At 47.9% G+C, this 17,818-nt stretch overlaps 1 protein-coding gene across 2 annotated transcripts in view; it reads right to left on the bottom strand.

Annotated features, from left to right (window-relative positions):
* Positions 1 to 17,536, bottom strand: part of TXNDC16 (thioredoxin domain containing 16) — a 66,876-nt gene extending 49,340 nt beyond the window's left edge. Inside the window, exons 1-6 of one of the 2 annotated variants that reach the window (XM_063439779.1) lie at positions 17,437 to 17,536; positions 16,536 to 16,719; positions 14,990 to 15,072; positions 10,910 to 10,971; positions 10,611 to 10,685; positions 564 to 685 (exon numbers count right to left, since the gene is read on the bottom strand). In XM_063439779.1, coding sequence (XP_063295849.1) covers positions 564 to 685; positions 10,611 to 10,685; positions 10,910 to 10,971; positions 14,990 to 15,072; positions 16,536 to 16,680 — 487 coding nt within the window. In that variant the 5' untranslated portion in view covers positions 16,681 to 16,719; positions 17,437 to 17,536. The remainder of the gene's footprint in view (positions 1 to 563; positions 686 to 10,610; positions 10,686 to 10,909; positions 10,972 to 14,989; positions 15,073 to 16,535; positions 16,720 to 17,436) is intronic. The other variant, XM_063439780.1, reaches the window with a different exon arrangement.
* Positions 17,537 to 17,818: the final 282 nt, after the last annotated feature.

Below are 17,818 nucleotides of genomic sequence, written 5' to 3'. Positions count from 1 at the left end.
GCCATTCATTTGTTAACGTTACACTAGAAATTGAATGGAATAGCAGATTGTCGGGCCAGTTTTGATGGTATTCAAAGCAGAACGGAATTTTTGCTGTGCAGGCTGAATCCCAAGGGGGCGCCTGCATCACCTTTTCAAGATGGACTAGTTTTGGGCTGGGAGTCTACTCAATGCACATATTAATCGTTCAAATCCCTCAATTCTCAGTGTTGTTCAGAACTGTGATTCTCAAAGTCTGGGAATGCATGTGTCTCCCCAACGCAATGGAAAAAAAAGGGATTTAACAGAATTTAGTAAGTAGGGGATGGAGATAAGATACAAAGGTTCTAAATAGAAGCCAATGAGGTTATACTGCAGTATATTTAGAAGGCTAACCATTCCTTCTGTGGCCAAAGATCTTACAGCACACTGTGTTTATTTTAGAAGGTATGCTTCCCTGCTTAGCCAATTGAACTTTAGTCACAGACAGGAGGCCGCTACAGACTAACAACTCACCTTTCAGGCACACAGCTAAAACACAAAAATCAAAGAATCATGAATAGCAGCAACAAGATTCTCACTACCTGGTATGCCGATAGCTCGCACATAGACGAAAACCATGTTTTTCTTCCCTTTCATGTTGCTCTCAATGTCCTGAAACTCTGAGGTAGACGTTATATATTTCATTTCATTATAAAGCAGGACACTGGAAGAAACAGAGTAGCTGTGAGCGTTAGGTTACCTTTACAATACACACACACAGTGAAGGTAATCATTGACATTTGTCCATACTGCATCAAACACACAGACCGCAGGCGTAGGGGAAAAAAAATAATAAACAAAAAGCTGTTGGCTGGTCAAAAAGTCATGATTTTATTAAAGACACGAAGGAAAGAATAATAATAATAATAATAATAATAAAATATCTCTTGCTTTATCCCTAAATAGCAGCATCGCAAGTAGAAATATATTAAGTGTTAGGATAACTGCTAAGTTTACCTTGTCCCTGTATAAATCAGATAAAAAGATCCAAATGGAAACCGGGGGGCGTGGCTTGGACGCCGGACAAGATGGCGGCGTAACCCGCGAGCTCCCGCCAGGCTCTCCGCAAAAACTCGCCGAACCGGCACCTACACCCGGCAACATGGGAAAAACACATCGGGCCACACAGGCCGCCCACGCAGCTAACACCCCGCGGGGATCCCAACCGGCGGGTATGCGCCAATTTCTCACGGCACCGGCGGAACACGCCGCACAGGCCTCAAGAGACACAGAGGCCTTCGACCTCTCCACGCCAGCATCCCCGCTGGAGAGGCAGCCGGAAGAACCCACACGGGATCCTACATGCTCCCCGCAACCAGACTGGGTGGCCCTGATCAATTATCTGCCCACAAAGGCAGACTTAAAGGAGACAGACGCTGCTCTACAGCAAAGTATCACGGGTGAACTGCACGCTCTCCGAGAAGACATGCAAGGTATGCAGACTAAGTTAGCACAACTGGAGGCGGATTGCGACCACATGACAACGGCGCAGGCTGCAAATACAGGTGTAATAAGGCGCCAAGAGACACAACTCAGGCAAATGGCACTGCACCTTGAAGACCTAGATAATAGGGGACGTAGACATAACCTAAGAATAAGGGGCCTACCTGAAGAAAAGGATCAGGTCACTTCCATAAGAGACATTCTTACAGAGCTGTTCAACGACCTCTTAAACATGCCGAAAACCACGCACATTGAATTTGTTAGGGCGCACAGGGCCCTTCGACCGCGTGGCCCGCCAGACTCCCCGCCTAGAGATGTAATATGCTGTCTCGCCCACTTTCAAACGAAAGAAGATATACTCCGTAAGGCGAGAGACACTAAACAAATCCTACTCAACGGGGTGGAAATCCAACTATACCCGGACCTGTCACCGGCAACGCTGGCGTACCGCAGGGCACTACGCCCGCTCACTAGGACATTACAAGCCAACAAGTTCAGATACCGCTGGAACTTTCCAACAGGCCTACAGGTCACCACAGCTAACGGACCATTCAACGTGAAAAACGTAGAGGATCTTGCCGACCTACAAAAGGAACTACAACTACCACCAATTCCAATGTCATGGCCGGACCCGATGACATTCTACGCCTTCCAGACAGATCCGCAGCAACAACCAGTGCAAGCCGCTAGAACGAGGAGAACCCGACAACAGGCTACTCGCCCATCGGGAGCTAACGTCTAAGGCCCAGCACACAGAACGCCCTCCCGGCGCATCACGGGCTCTCACCTATGGACTACACCACCTCCCGCACAGACACCCCACGAGATACCGCACGCAAGACTCTATGGACTAATTAAAGAGACACTGAGCACCCAGCAAACCGCAAGTATTCCGCCAAGTCGGCGGTCCCACCAGACACTTGCCTGGACATCATACCCACCACACCACCGCCGAGGCTACCCAACCTGTGACGAACCTAGGGGAGCAGGCGGGGGGGCAGCGCCGGGGGGGCCCACCCGGGTGGGGTCCAACACCCACGAGGAAGTGGAGAGGATGGAGCCAGAGACACACAAGGCCTGAGTCTCCTCATGGGAAGTAAGCGTGTAGTAGGGGGAATGAGACACTCGGGATGGGGGAGGGCGATAACTGTCACTTGCTTTATTGTTTAACAATAGTTATGCGGTCATACGTTGATAGAATGTTATTGCATGTTGATGCCTATGTTATGATCTGCTACCAAACAGAGCCACACCCATAATCCGATTTACGCACACCCATGCCGGCCTTCGGGCCAACGTACACCAAGGCGAGGAAACACAATGCATCAAATCATACACCATTCCACAGAGCCGAGTAGGGACGAAACGGGACACAGTCCGACACACCCCGAGGACAATAGGAATCCCTGACGGTATTGGACCAGAACAATCCCATACTGACAGGTACATCTGGACGTCCTTCCGACACACCCACAGGCAGAGGCGTCACCACACAGGCGAGCGAACCACAGGTGGTAGCGTGAGACACTGCTCCCCGACGCAGACTAGCGACGGACATTGGGGTAGGTTACCACAACCCCCCACTTCGCACTATCTAGACCTTCTTCTCACGACCTGTCTACTCCTGACCCCCGAGACAGACGACGGACACTCTCCCCCGACCGATATAACATGCCCACCCCCAGAAGAGACCGCCACCGGACAGAGACGATTAAGGTAACCCCAGTTACAATACCCAGACGACATGGCGCTAACACCCAAACCCCTTACTATTCTAACGATTAACGCCAAAGGACTGAATAAACCAGAAAAACGATCAGGTGTACTGAGAGACTTCCACCTACGCAAAGCCTCCATAATAATGATCCAAGAGACGCACTTCAGGGAGGGAGCTAGACCCAAAATGACCAATCACCATTACCCACATGGATACTACAGCGACTATAATGGTGGTAAATCCAGGGGGACAGCCATTCTCCTCCACAAAACGGTGCCGTTCCAGGAGGGGGGATGCAGGGTGGACAGAGAGGGCAGGTATATATTCCTCAAAGGGAAAATTGCGAACCAATCGTACACATTTGCGAATGTATATGCCCCGAACAAACACCACTACCGCTTTCTTAACCACACGCTACGCAAACTCCAGGACTTCACAGAAGGGATACTCATTCTGGGAGGGGACTTTAACATAGCACTTGACCCCACATGGGACTGCTCCTCAGGCACCTCACAGGCCCCCTCATACCAACTTCAAAATATAAAATCCTTACTCCGCAAACACCGACTCATAGACAGCTGGAGAGCCCACCATTCGGACGTTAGGGACTACACATTTTACTCCTACCCCCACAACTCCTACTCCCGAATTGATCACCTCTATGTAACACACCATAACCTACCCTTGGTAACCGACGTGAACATAGGCGAGGCGACGTGGTCGGATCACGCCCCGGTCACACTGACACTAAAATCTAACCTCTTTCGCCCCACCATCACCAAATGGCGCCTCAATGAATATCTACTCTCTAAAACAGACACCAAAGCCTCCATAGGAGAGGCGATCAAAGAATATTTCGAACTTAACACCTCAGACCAGACATCGCCAATGATTAGATGGGAGGCACACAAGAGCGTGTTAAGAGGCCATTGCATCCAACAGGGGGCGATCTTGAAGAGACAATCCGAGGCCCGCCTATCGGAGATTCTGGCTGACATACACAAACTAGAGGAGTTAAACAAACATACACAGACAAACACACGACAGACCCAACTACTACAACTGAGACGGGACCTTACCACGCTATTGCACTCCAAACATTACAGGGACGCAACCAGACATAAAGCCTTCTTTGCCCTTCATGGGAATAAGAGTGGCAAATTACTAGCCAGGATGCTGAACAAGCGGAGACAACAAACATACATTGAAAAAATCAAAGGGACAAACACGGGACACTGCACCGACTCCCGACAGATATAATGACGACGATACAAACATACTACTCAGACCTATACACCATACCGCAACCGCAGACCGAAGCAGCGAAATTGCGACTGCAAGACTCTATACGGACTTACCTCGCTAAATTTCCAATGCCAACCCTAGATGGGGAGACGGCGGCATTGATAGACGAACCTATCACAATAGAGGAAATAGCGCTCGCTGTCAAACGCACGAAGCAGGACAAAAGCCCGGGCGGACTCCCGACAGCATACTACAAAACCTACGCAGAACATCTATATCCCCCAATGGTAGAGGCATTCAACGCAATTAGGGAAGGGCAACGAATACCCAAACAAGCCTTAACAGCTCATATCACTGTTATCCCTAAGGAGGGTAAGGATGGGGAATATTGCGGGAACTACAGGCCCATCTCGCTCATAAATTGCGATATTAAACTCATGGCCAAACTCCTAGCAACGCGGCTCACACAACACATCCCCTCACTGGTCCACCCAGACCAGGTGGGATTTGTGGGGGGTAGGGAGGCGAGGGACAACACAATTCGAACACTGACCCTCATGCATGGAAAAAGAGGACAAGAGAGGGGCCTTCTCCTGCTGTCTACAGACGCGGAGAAGGCGTTCGACAGGGTCCGATGGACGTTCCTATTCGAAACCTTATCACACCTGGGGATTGGACCATATATCCAGAGATGGGTAGAGGCACTTTATTCGGAGCCAACAGCCCAGGTCCTAGTCAATGGAGCACTTACAGACCCATTCCCCATATGTAACGGCACCCGGCAGGGTTGCCCCCTATCACCGCTGCTATTCATACTGGCCCTGGAACCTTTCCTAACCCACATCAGACAAAACAGGGACATAACCGGGCGTGAAATAGATAAAACACACCACAAGGTAGCCGCGTTCGCAGATGACCTCCTGTTCATAGTCTCCAACCCGGAAATCACACTCCCTAATATCATGAAAGAACTCCAAGTGTTCGGAGATGTCTCCAACCTGAAAATTAACAACTCCAAATCCTTCATCCTTAATATTAGCATACCGACCAAACGAGCCGAATCGTTACGCCATAGCTTCCCATTCCACTGGGCGGACAGTAAGATAAGATACCTAGGCATCTGGCTAACGAGGAAGAGCAGCGATTTATTTAGGGAGAACTTCGCAGACATGCTTAAAACATTCCAAACTGACATGAGAGACTGGTCGTACCCACACATATCGTGGTTGGGACGTATCCAGGTCATTAAAATGAATTTCCTCCATCTCCTACAGGCTATCCCAATAACTATACCTAAAACGTTTTTCACCACACTTAACTCCGCGATGACTAGATATATATGGAACGGGGGGAGGCCCAGACTCAAACTCACTACCCTGATGCAACCAAAAAACAAGGGAGGGCTGGCCCTACCGGACTTTCATCTTTATTATGTCACCACACACTTACAAAGGGTAATGGAATGGTCGAAAGAGGGAGTCTCTAAACTATGGAAGACAGCGGAGGAGGCGGAGGCAGGTAAGCCGATATCCGGGATTCCCTGGAGGAAGGAGAGCACCGATAGCCAGGAAATGTCAATATACACGAGACACACCCTGGAGGTGTGGCGTCGGACCGCAAAGCAACGGGGACTAGCGCCGTACCCATCTCCCTTAACCCCGCTAACCCATAACGAGGCCTGCCCACCTGGCCTAGACCCACGAGCATTTCGACACATCCTCCCAATCCCCACGCCGCGCCTACACCACATAATGCGAGACGGGAAATGCAAACCGTTACCGGACATGATAGGAGACACTACCCCCTCATTCATGCACCAATTCAAACATACCCAACTCAAGAACTTTGTCCTCACTCTGCCCCAGGGGTCAGCGCTCACCAGGAGCCCTACCACATTTGAAAAGATTTGCATGCAACCAACCCCAACCCCACACGGCATATCCCTACTATACTCCATGCTCCAAGCTGAGACACCACAGGAGACGCCCCAATTCATGGGCAGATGGGAGACGGCACACCATATGCTACCTCACTCACCACTGCTCAGTACATAGCAAGACACAGGAGACGGCCTATAAGATATTGACAAACTGGTACAGGACGCCACACATCCTCCATGCCCTAGACCCGACCCACCCCGACCTCTGCTGGAGGTGCGAAAAAGACGTAGGTACAGTAAGACACATCTGGTGGGACTGCGAATTAATCAGACCGTACTGGGAGGGGATCCACAAAATTCTGGAGATGTTCTCCGATGCACCCCCCCCCCCCGGAACCGCGGCAATGTTACTCCACCATACCACTATATCCAGATCGCGGTACAAAAAAAAATCTATGACCATTAGAATATTAAACATAGCAAAACAGGTCCTTCCCCAATTATGGAAGCAGAAGAAAACCCCCTCACTACTAACCTGGTTCAACCAAATGGAGGGACTCAGAGCTATAGAAGAGCTGACCCTGACGACCACGACAAACCCAACAATTTACACGATGGATCCTATGGACACGATGGATCCTAGAGACAGGAAGGGAAGACTTCCAACGTAAGCTCCGACAAGACTACCAACCTGACACCGACCACTAGACTTCTAGTCGACTGAACAACTCCCAGTCGTCTATAGACAACTGACCATTCAGGACGCCGTCCACCATCCCTACCCCCCTCCCCAAACCCTCCACGTCATCGGACTGGACACCCTAACCCCACCGCACAGGACAAATCGACCGACAGGGAGAGACGGGGGAAAGAGCGCCCCCGACCACTTGAAGGGCCAAAGGTACAGGAGGGAGACGGGTCTAAATGGGAATGAGGAAAGCATGACTGTTCCATAAGCACGACATATCGGGCAGGGGATTCACAAAAGGGCGACAAGCAACATACCCAATAACACCGGAGGGGTAGAACGATCCGATCCCGGATGCAGGGAGCTGCAAGAGTTCCCACCCTCCCCAACCACCAGACACCCGCAGAGTTGACACCGACAATAAAAAGGTAGCCACCTAACCCACAAACAACACACAACACGCAGGAATTACCCCTTGAAACATATCTTGTAATTGAGGCCTGCGAGCCAAAAAGCGAAGCACCTAATCATGGACCTGCGAGTCCAATACATGCTGAACAGCAAGGTACCCCTATACAGCCCACTGTGTATATTATGTAGTTACAGTAAGCTGCATTTCCCAACCCAACACAATACAGTCAATGGAATTCTCAAACTTACTGATGTTAATATAAATGGAAAATCTCACTCAAAATGAAACCTACAAAAATGCTGGGAGACCTGTGCGTCTCAAAAGTATGTTGTACGCAGAAGAGACGAAACCTGCGAGTTTCGGAATTTATAAGTGTAAAGTTAAAACTAAAAGGTTAAAAAGCGAGACCTGCGAGTCTCAATGTTTACTTTTCCTATACGAAAATAAATAAAAACATATTTACAAATGGAAACCGAACAGAAAATAGAAATAAACAGATCTAATAATGTGTACAATAAAACCGTCCAGAGAGACAGATACTCACAGAATTACCAATCACAGTATAAAGAAGAGAAAGGAAAAGAAAGCGACCAACAGACTTTACACAGAGGTAGTGACAGAGAGATATAACAGACTCTGTGATAAATCACTGTCTATCCCTGCTGGACACTGAAAACAGAACTAAACAGCTCTCATTGTTCGGCCATGTGTCGCTTATTGACAGTATTTGGACTTTGTGCTGTTTAGAGATGGCTTACTCAGTGCAGTTTACTTGGGTTTTCAGTCTGGCCGTAGTTGACTTGCCATAGAGGGCCCAGCAGGTAAAGGCAGTGATTTACTACAGGGTCTGTTATATCTCACTGTCCCCGACTGTGTGTTTCTCAAATGGAACCTTCCCTCCCCCCCCCCCCCCAATCTTATTTATGATTAATAAGTAATCCTGTGAGGGTCTGTACTCTTTGTACAGTTTTTCCATTAAACAACTAGACAAGATCCCCATACACTGTGGTTCAATTTATGACGTGTAAGATCCATAAACTTCAGAAAAATCGACTGCCAACTCCAGCATTTGTGGAAACCACAGTTGGGGCTGGTAACGTTAGTAAGACACTGAGATTTAGCATGGGGTTGAGTTCTCAAAATTGCAGGAAAATGGGGAAGAGCAGAATTTCAATTTTGAGACCAGTCTTGAAGAAGAGCATCCACTGCCATGACATCTGGGTCCAGAAGGAAAGATGGAACATGGGTATTTAACTTGGAAGCAGAGAGGTTTATTTAAAGTCTAATGTTTAGGAGAATTTTTCCAGTTGCTGTAATCTGATCAATATCTCCAATGCCAGTCAGCAATGGTGTTTGACATATCAGGGGAACAATCTGCGCACATATTGGAGCACAAATATTGTGCTCCAAACCAAATTGCCAAATTCACTATATCCTTTGATTTAAAGGACTCCCAAATAACTCACGTGACAAACTGCTAAATATTGTCCATCCGAAGGGTAACCGAACATTCCGAATGGTGTTTGAGAACATTTCAGGCCCACTAATAAATCTAGAAAGCGTACATGAAGTGCAACTTCCCTTCGATAATTTTCCTTTAATTGATAAATGTGCGCCCCAGCCAGCTTTGCTGGCATCTGATAGATTAGAATAACTGGTGCCCATTCTAGCTGCTAGCCGCTTCGAGTGTTATGAGATCAGAATAACATTTTCCTTGATGCAGAGCTTGCGTTTTCAGACCCTGAAGTGCCCTGTAATGTAGAGAACCAGGAAATTTAGCTCTTATTAAGGCCGATGACCAAAAGGAAAGCAAGTGAATTGTGATCTTGTTCCATAAAAATCGAAAGAGATTTTGTTTTTGTTTTTTAGCAATTGAAACTGTTAAATGAGAGTCTTAAAGGACAACTATAGGCACCCAGACCACTTCAGCTTAATGAAGTGGTCTGGGTGCCAGGTCCATCTAGGGTTAACCCTGCCTACTGCAACTGCTATGTTTACATTAGGTTTAATCCAGCCTCTAGTGGCTGTCTCATTGACAGCCGCTAGAGGCGCTTCCACGCTTATCACTGTGATTTTCACAGTGGGAAGATGCCAGCGTCCATAGGAAAGCATTGAGAATGCTTTCCTATGGACTGACTGAAAGCGCATGCGCATTTGGAGCTGACGTCCGAAGGAGGAGGAGAGTCTCCGGCGCTGGAGAAAGGTAAGAATTTAACCCCTTCAGCCCGACGGGAGGGGGACCCAAAGACCCTATAGAGCCAGGAAAACGATTTTCCTGGCACTATAGTGGTCCTTTAAGTCTATTTTGGCTTTTCGTTCTGCATGTTCTAGAATCTCTACCATTTTGAAATAGTGACAGATGGAGAATAAATGTATTCTCCGAGATTTATCATTGGACACATTTGACCTCCATTCATTTCTACGAGGAAGTTTAGATTGCATGCGCATGCACTGTGGTTGCTATTGGTGGAGAGCAGAAGGACTGCCTGTGGGGCATCTCTTCTCCTCTCCTTGTTCGTTATAGAGTTTATGGCAAAGAATTAATTGACTCATTGGAAGAAAAAAAAAAAAAAAAATAATAATAATAATAATAATAATAATAATAATAATAATAATAATAAATATATATATGTTATAGTTTAAATATGTATTTCGAATACGTTTGCAAAAAAAATGTAAATAAAACTTGCTAGCACAATGTATAGATGGAATAGTAGTTTTTTGGCATTACAGTTGCTCTTTAAGATAAATTCACGATTAAAGCAGCACGGTCACAGTCCCCAGGGTCAAGAAGTGTCAGGAATAAGAAATATTCAGAGACAAAATAGTCACTTTTTTATCTCAGTATATCTCCATACTGGGTTGAAATTTCAGTGAGCATTTCTCAAAGATTCACATAGAAGACAAGAGGAACAAGCCACACGGGAAAAGAAAACTATCTATACAGAGAATAAAATAAAATCAGATCTAGATAGATATTCCCATTTAAGTTATTTTAGAACATGGGAGTAAAGAAAGACGTATTGTAATGAAATCTCACAGCACCCTCCCTGCCCATACAGGTGACTAGCAGAGGTTCGAGGATTCTTTAATAGAGTAGAGGGAGGACAAGCACAAGGGACACTTAACCTGTAATCTACCAAGCCAGACAGGCGCTCTATGGATACCTCCTGTAAATAAAGCCATACATTGTTCATTTACTTACAATAAAACATTTGCGACAATGGCATTGACGTCAAACAAGGTGTCGGTAGGGAACTCCCTTAACAGTTTGGTTCCTCTAGATGGAGAAAAGATATTAATCATCAGCATTTTCCTATTTTCTAGAAAATAGAATTGTCAGAGTATTTAGGGTAAAAGGAATAGGAATATACAAGCTAATTATTTAAAAATCTTGTCAGATTTCAACAGAACAAGTAATCATCACTGAGGATTGAAACATTTAGCAAGTCCAATTTCTTACATTTTAAGGACGATTCATAAAGGATAAAAAAATGACTATACCGGAACAGACAAGCGATTTCCTTCGTGCAGTAATACAGAGAATCTTCATTCACACAGTTCACCTAACAAGTGACAATAATTGATGGTTAGCTTTAAAGGGAATTTCACAATTTTTTAAGCATTGTATTTTAAAAGGAACAATGTGGGAACTATAACCACTTCAACAGGCACTCTCAGCCAATCACTGCTCAGTACCCTTGTTTTGACATGAAGCACAGCACCTTCTCCAGACTGCTGGGGAAGAGAATCTCTGCTAAACATCAACTAAACTATTCCGTAGTGATGGAGGACCTGTACTCCAATCACCATAACTACTTCAATTTGTTGAATCGGTTATACTGCCAATATATTAGGGAGTATAAATAGATAATGGCTGTGTTAAATATGAAGATTTTTAAATTGATCCATTAATCGTTTAAATTGAGCCCTAAATCTTACAGGAAGCCAATGTAAGGACTGCCAGAGGGGGAGGCGTAGGAGGACAGGAAGGGGAATCTGGCGGCAGCATTTATTACAAGCTGGAGCTGGGAGTATATTAGACAGGGAGAAAGCATTGCCGCAATGTATATGGGGAAGGATTGTGGCATGAGGAGTCCTTCAATGCATTTGATTTCAGATGGGTGGATACAAGCTATAAATGAAAAGGTGGAATGCCCTAATGACTGGAAGGAGTAAAGGAGAGGTTATAATATAACAGAAGATAAGGCTGTGAGAGCCCAATGGGCAAGGTTAATAATAGTACGAGTGATCTGGAGGGAGGCGGACATAGTGATAGGAAGATTAAGTTTAAGAAACGGAGTTGATATTTATTTAGAAATGGCACACAGGCAGCAGGAGAAACGTCAAGAGGGATGGAGAGTGTCAGTATAAACATACTGTGAGCAAAAGGAACAGATTCATTTATCAAGGGAGGCAGTATAGATGGGAATCATAGGGAATTGAGAACATCAACGAGCAAAGACAAAAAAAGCAGATACGGTAATCTAAAGAGCACTGGGAGACGTAAAGGTAAAGGCATTGTGAGTAAATGTGGAAAGGCCAATAAGAGTTCTTTAACCAAGTTATTTCATAGAGTGATGAGTGTGAAAAACAAACTGAAATGGGTAGCGTGAGATTCACGCAGCTTGGGCAGCAGGAGGTGGGGGGTAGCTGAGCGGGGGTGGGGGGGGGTAGCTGAGCAGGGGGTGGGGGGGGGTAGCTGAGCAGGGGGTGGGGGGGGGGGGTAGCTGAGCAGGGGGTGGGGGGGGTAGCTGAGCAGGGGGTGGGGGGGTAGCTGAGCAGGGGGTGGGGGGGTAGCTGAGCAGGGGGTGGGGGTAGCTGAGCAGGGGGTGGGGGGGGGGTAGCTGAGCAGGGGGTGGGGGGGGGTAGCTGAGCAGGGGGTGGGAAGCTGAGCAGGGGGTGGGGGGGTAGCTGAGCGGGGGGGGGGGTAGCTGAGCAGGGGGTGGGGGGTAGCTGAGCAGGGGGTGGGGGGGTAGCTGAGCAGGGGGTGGGGGGGTAGCTGAGCAGGGGGTGGGGGGGTAGCTGAGCAGGGGGTGGGGGGGTAGCTGAGCAGGGGGTGGGGGGGGTAGCTGAGCAGGGGGTGGGGGGGGGTAGGGGGGGTAGCTGAGCAGGGGGTGGGGGGGGTAGCTGAGCAGGGGGTGGGGGGGTAGCTGAGCAGGGGGTGGGGGGGGGTAGCTGAGCAGGGGGTGGGGGGAATAGCTGAGCAGGGGGTGGGGGGAATAGCTGAGCAGGGGGTGGGGGGAATAGCTGAGCAGGGGGTGGGGGGAATAGCTGAGCAGGGGGTGGGGGGAATAGCTGAGCAGGGGGTGGGGGGGGAATAGCTGAGCAGGGGGTGGCGGGAATAGCTGAGCAGGGGGTGGCGGGAATAGCTGAGCAGGGGGTGGCGGGAATAGCTGAGCAGGGGGTGGCGGGAATAGCTGAGCAGGGGGTGGCGGGAATAGCTGAGCAGGGGGTGGCGGGAATAGCTGAGCAGGGGGTGGCGGGAATAGCTGAGCAGGGGGTGGCGGGAATAGCTGAGCAGGGGGTGGCGGGAATAGCTGAGCAGGGGGTGGCGGGAATAGCTGAGCAGGGGGTGGCGGGAATAGCTGAGCAGGGGGTGGCGGGAATAGCTGAGCAGGGGGTGGCGGGAATAGCTGAGCAGGGGGTGGGGGGGGTAGCTGAGCAGGGGGTGGGGGGGGTAGCTGAGCAGGGGGTGGGGGGGGTAGCTGAGCAGGGGGTGGGGGGGGTAGCTGAGCAGGGGGTGGGGGGGTAGCTGAGCAGGGGGTGGGGGGGTAGCTGAGCAGGGGGTGGGGGGGTAGCTGAGCAGGGGGTGGGGGGGGGTAGCTGAGCAGGGGGTGGGGGGGGTAGCTGAGCAGGGGGTGGGGGGGGTAGCTGAGCAGGGGGTGGGGGGGGGTAGCTGAGCAGGGGGTGGGGGGGTAGCTGAGCAGGGGGTGAGGGGGTAGCTGAGCAGGGGGTGGGGGGGTAGCTGAGCAGGGGGTGGGGGGGTAGCTGAGCAGGGGGTGGGGGGGTAGCTCAGCTACCCCCCCACCCCCTGCTCAGCAGGGGGCAGGGGTGGGGGGGTAGCTGAGCAGGGTGATTGAGTTGAGTTGTGGCTGGGCGTTTTGTAGGATTGGAGTAATGGCTGCATGCTTAAAGCAGGTCTGTCACAAAATGTAAACTCTGTCTTATCTCCCTCTATCTGAATCTCTTTATTTATTTTTCCTGAACACCTGAGGTTTCATAGAATATATAAATAAAAGCAGGAATTACTTTTTCTTATTTACAGCAATCAAGTTGACAAAACGGGACAACAATCCATCAGTAAAATCAATTCCACAGAAGGAGACAACAGCAGCCGTTGTGGCAGAGGAGAACAAAGATATTGAAAGCCGCACAAGGAAAAGAAAAAGCCAATATAAATTAAAGTAATGGAGGGGCCAAAATGCTATTATTTCATATTCTGTCTGTCTATCACACACAGTGCTATACCGATCTAGCCTTAATCTAAGTTATGTGCAATCTGCGTAGCGGATAGCTAGGACGTCTGCCTCACAAGCTTACTTATTAACCATTCTGTCTATCAATGCCATACAGTTGTTTTTCTATGTGTACCACCCGGTTTGCTCCAGCTATTGTGGCAAAGCAAGCATGCCAGAGGGAGTATAATCATTAAGATACACCGGGAATAAAGAATGTAAAGCCAAAAACAAGCACAGGACAGAGACGATTGTGTGACATGTCAGGATTCCCTTTTATTCCACAAGTTTAGTCCTTAAAGGGTTAAAAGGATCAGGAGAGACACCAGAGAGGCTGAATATTTTAATAAGAAGTAATGCCAGAGAGGGAGACAGAATGAATAAAAAGTGCTAGAGAAGGGTCGAGCCTCCTTGTGTAATGGGTATAAATTAGGAGGGTTAGTGCCCCGACTGAGTCACTTCAGCATGCACACACATCACTACCAGCAACTTCTACAAATCGAATCTCTAGTCATAAACCACCCTCAGAGCAGGAGCAGAGTGCGGTCATAGTTGATGACTGTTTAGAAGATATGCTTTCCAACACTAACAACGGCACTATTACGGGCCTGCTGATAATTTAATGTGAGAGCGAGGAAAGGAATTTCCAAATTCAGCGGCAAATCCCCTTGTGACGAGACCAATCTCGCCACTGTGCATTGGAGGAGCCTGGTTGCCCACCTGCTGCCTTTAGACTATGGCCCCATGTTGAAACGCTTAATTTTCCCCTGCAAAGACATGAAAGCCGGGTCATTCGGTGCTTGCCCAGTTTGAGCGGTGATACCCCAGATAGCTATGCCATGGAGCCCATTCGTATAATGAAAGACTATGGGAAAGACTTTGCCCCCTTGGCATAGCTATCTGGGGTATCTGGAAGGGAAGATATACTAAACGGCTTTTAACCCCCTTTTATGCCCGGGGTGCCGTTACACCCCTCTTTGCACCATGAGTTCAATGAACCCCTAATCCAGCGGCCATTAACATTACACAGGATATTCTGGGAATGACTGAACTATTGGTGTCATGAATAGTAAGACAAACGTAGTCAAGTTCTTCTCACGGACCTTGAATTTAAATACACACTTACCTTGGCCACCGAAATGCCGTAATCGTGAAGAGTGTCCACAGAATCGCCAAGTTCCTTGAAGAAAGAAGTGTCTGCAGGAGATGCTGGAATGAAAGAATCACAGTTCGGAATGTTTCCAGGACAAATAGAGGTAGCACTATATAGACAGACAGGGATACATACATACACAGATAGATACACAGACACATATATAGATAGATGGATACATACTGTGACGGACCACCTGGCACCCCAACCGGGTACCTCAGTCAATCGCTGCTTCCTAGTACTTGCGAGCACCATAACCACCATAAACCCCACAAACCGCCGCAGCATGGTTGGGGTCTCGCTGTGCTCCACCCACCCTGGACCCAAGACCAGGATCCAGCTTCCATTGGGTAGACCTCTCCTAGTCCAGACAGCAAAGCCGGCTGCTCTTACAAGAGCAATTGTTGTGATCCAATAGAGTATGGTGATTATAGCAATCCCCAGAGTGAATATAACTCTCCAATCCCCCAAACATGAACCTAGGCTTCATGAAGGGTAAAACGAATCTCAGTTTAATGGTAGCCAGAACTGGCCTTATATGCAGGTCCCCATGCAAAGGGCACTCCCCCCTGGACCTGAGAATAGACTACAGTAAAAACACACACGATTACATTGGCTCTCAGGTCCAGGACACTCCCATGCAAAATAGGTCAATCCCTCCCCTATGCCTGGGAGATAATGGAGTCAGCCACTGTATTAAACTCAATTATCTCCAGGCACAGAAAACAAACCCCAAAAAAATCCTTAAAACACATAAAACCCCACAAAAGTTAAATCCCCTGATAGCCCCAATCTGGTTGAACAGCATATCCAAACAATAACCCAGATCGGTTTAGGGGTACAGGAATTTCATGGAAGTCATAATTTGTAAAAAGTAAAAAAAAAATATATATATATATAACATTTGGATCTTGTAATACCTTTCTTAGTGGACTAACAGAATTTCTTGAGAACAAGCTTTCGAGAGAACCTCTCATTCTCAAGTCTGAACCACTTGAGAAAGGGAGGTTCTCCCGAAAGCTTGTTATCAAGAAATTCTGTTAGTCCAATAAAAAGGTATTACAAGATCCAAATGTTATCTACTTTTTACATCTAGATAGATACATGATTAGAACGGTACACACTATAGTGCTGTAATCTTTCCTTTTATATCCTTGGGAGCGTGTTTTGAAATGGGAAGACGTTGGCTTTTGCGAGTATTATTTATTTCCATGTGATGTAGCGCACCCATTTTATTTCAGTTTATGTAATAACATGACAGATTGGATTTTAGCAATCCCGGTGAATATTAAGGTTGTACAGCTAAACCCAATGCAGCTGCCATACGCAGTGTATATGGCGTATAACAGGGGTGAGTGAATGGAGATCCCCATATGTCACAAAACTGCAACTTCCACTATGCGTTGCATTCTAAAGGCTGGCAAAGCATGATACAATATCTATGGATCTACGTCTGGCTCCCTCCTGTACACTCTGAGCTTCCACGTGAGATCTGCCAATAACAAGAAAGTGATCTTACCAGATTTAGTGAAGTACAGCAGACAGATTTTCCCAGGATGCAAAGTGCTAATATAATTGTTAGAGGTTAGTTCCAATAAGCGACATTTGGCTAAAATTAGGGAAAATATATGGACGAACAGAAGTAAAAAGATTAAAAGGGACATCTTTGCTTTCAATATGATCCAGTTTCACAAGTTTTGTATCTGTGGAGAACAAAGACAAAAATATCCATATATTAATAAAATACTGATAGATAACCCTGACGCTCAGCCGGCTTACAAGGGAGCAAGGAACATTATGTAACATGGCAGAAATGGCCCAGGATGTCAGTCATGGATTCAGAGATCCCAAAACTAGAAGACGTGTAGTTTATTTTAAATCAATAAATCAATCTCCTGCAAAGATCTAAAAATGGACAGCAGGGACACTCCCAGGGATCCCACTTTATAACAATACATTGCTTTAAATCAGTTACACTGAGCAAGTTACATCAATGCTATTAACCCCTTAAGGACACATGACGTGTAACATGTCATGATTCCCTTTTATTCTAGAAGTTTGGTCCATAAGGGGTTAAACCAGAGGAATCATGGGGAAAAAACATTTATTATATGCAAAAACTATAAAGATTTGCGCATGCCCCAGCAGGTAGGTGGGTGGATAGGGAGGTAGGCTGGTGGGTGGGTAGGTAGGTAGGTGGGAAGGTTGGTGGGTAGGTAGGTGTGTGGATAAGGAGGTAGGTTGGTAGGTAGGTAGGTAGGTGTGTGGATAAGGAGGTAGGTTGGTAGGTAGGTAGGTGGGTGGGTTGATGGGTGGGTGGGTAGGTAGGTGGGAAGGTTGGTGGGTAGGTAGGTGTGTGGATAAGGAGGTAGGTTGGTAGGTAGGTAGGTGGGTGGGTGGGTGGGTGGGTGGGTGGTTACCATGGCAGCACGGTCCTGGCGCGCTGTCTCCTTGGTAACGGCCATGTTTCTCTCTGACTCCGTCGCACTCGCTGTCGGCATCTGACGTCATCAAATGAGCGCCAGATTCCCCGCCCCCTCCGCGCGCAGGAGTCGCCTTGTCCAATCCCCTTCCAGGTCCAGACAGCGCTGGGCGGGCACAGACTGGCGTCTTCTCACCCAATGGACGGAGACATTCCTGATAGGGCGGGGTCACAGCTGGCCAATCACTGCCCAGGACGGTGTCACGCGGGCGGGAGGCGTGTTTGGCGGTCAACGTCCGTGATTGACAGCTGCACTGTCCTATAAAATGGGCGGGTTGAGCTGGGCGCAGCCAATCGGATGGCGGGGGTGGGACTGAAGC

Source organism: Pelobates fuscus, chromosome 13 (genome assembly GCF_036172605.1).
Source record: "Pelobates fuscus isolate aPelFus1 chromosome 13, aPelFus1.pri, whole genome shotgun sequence".
In the NCBI taxonomy this organism is placed as follows: domain Eukaryota; kingdom Metazoa; phylum Chordata; class Amphibia; order Anura; family Pelobatidae; genus Pelobates; species Pelobates fuscus.
Note: the sequence above shows the minus strand (reverse complement) of the source record. Positions and strands in the feature narration are given on the sequence as shown.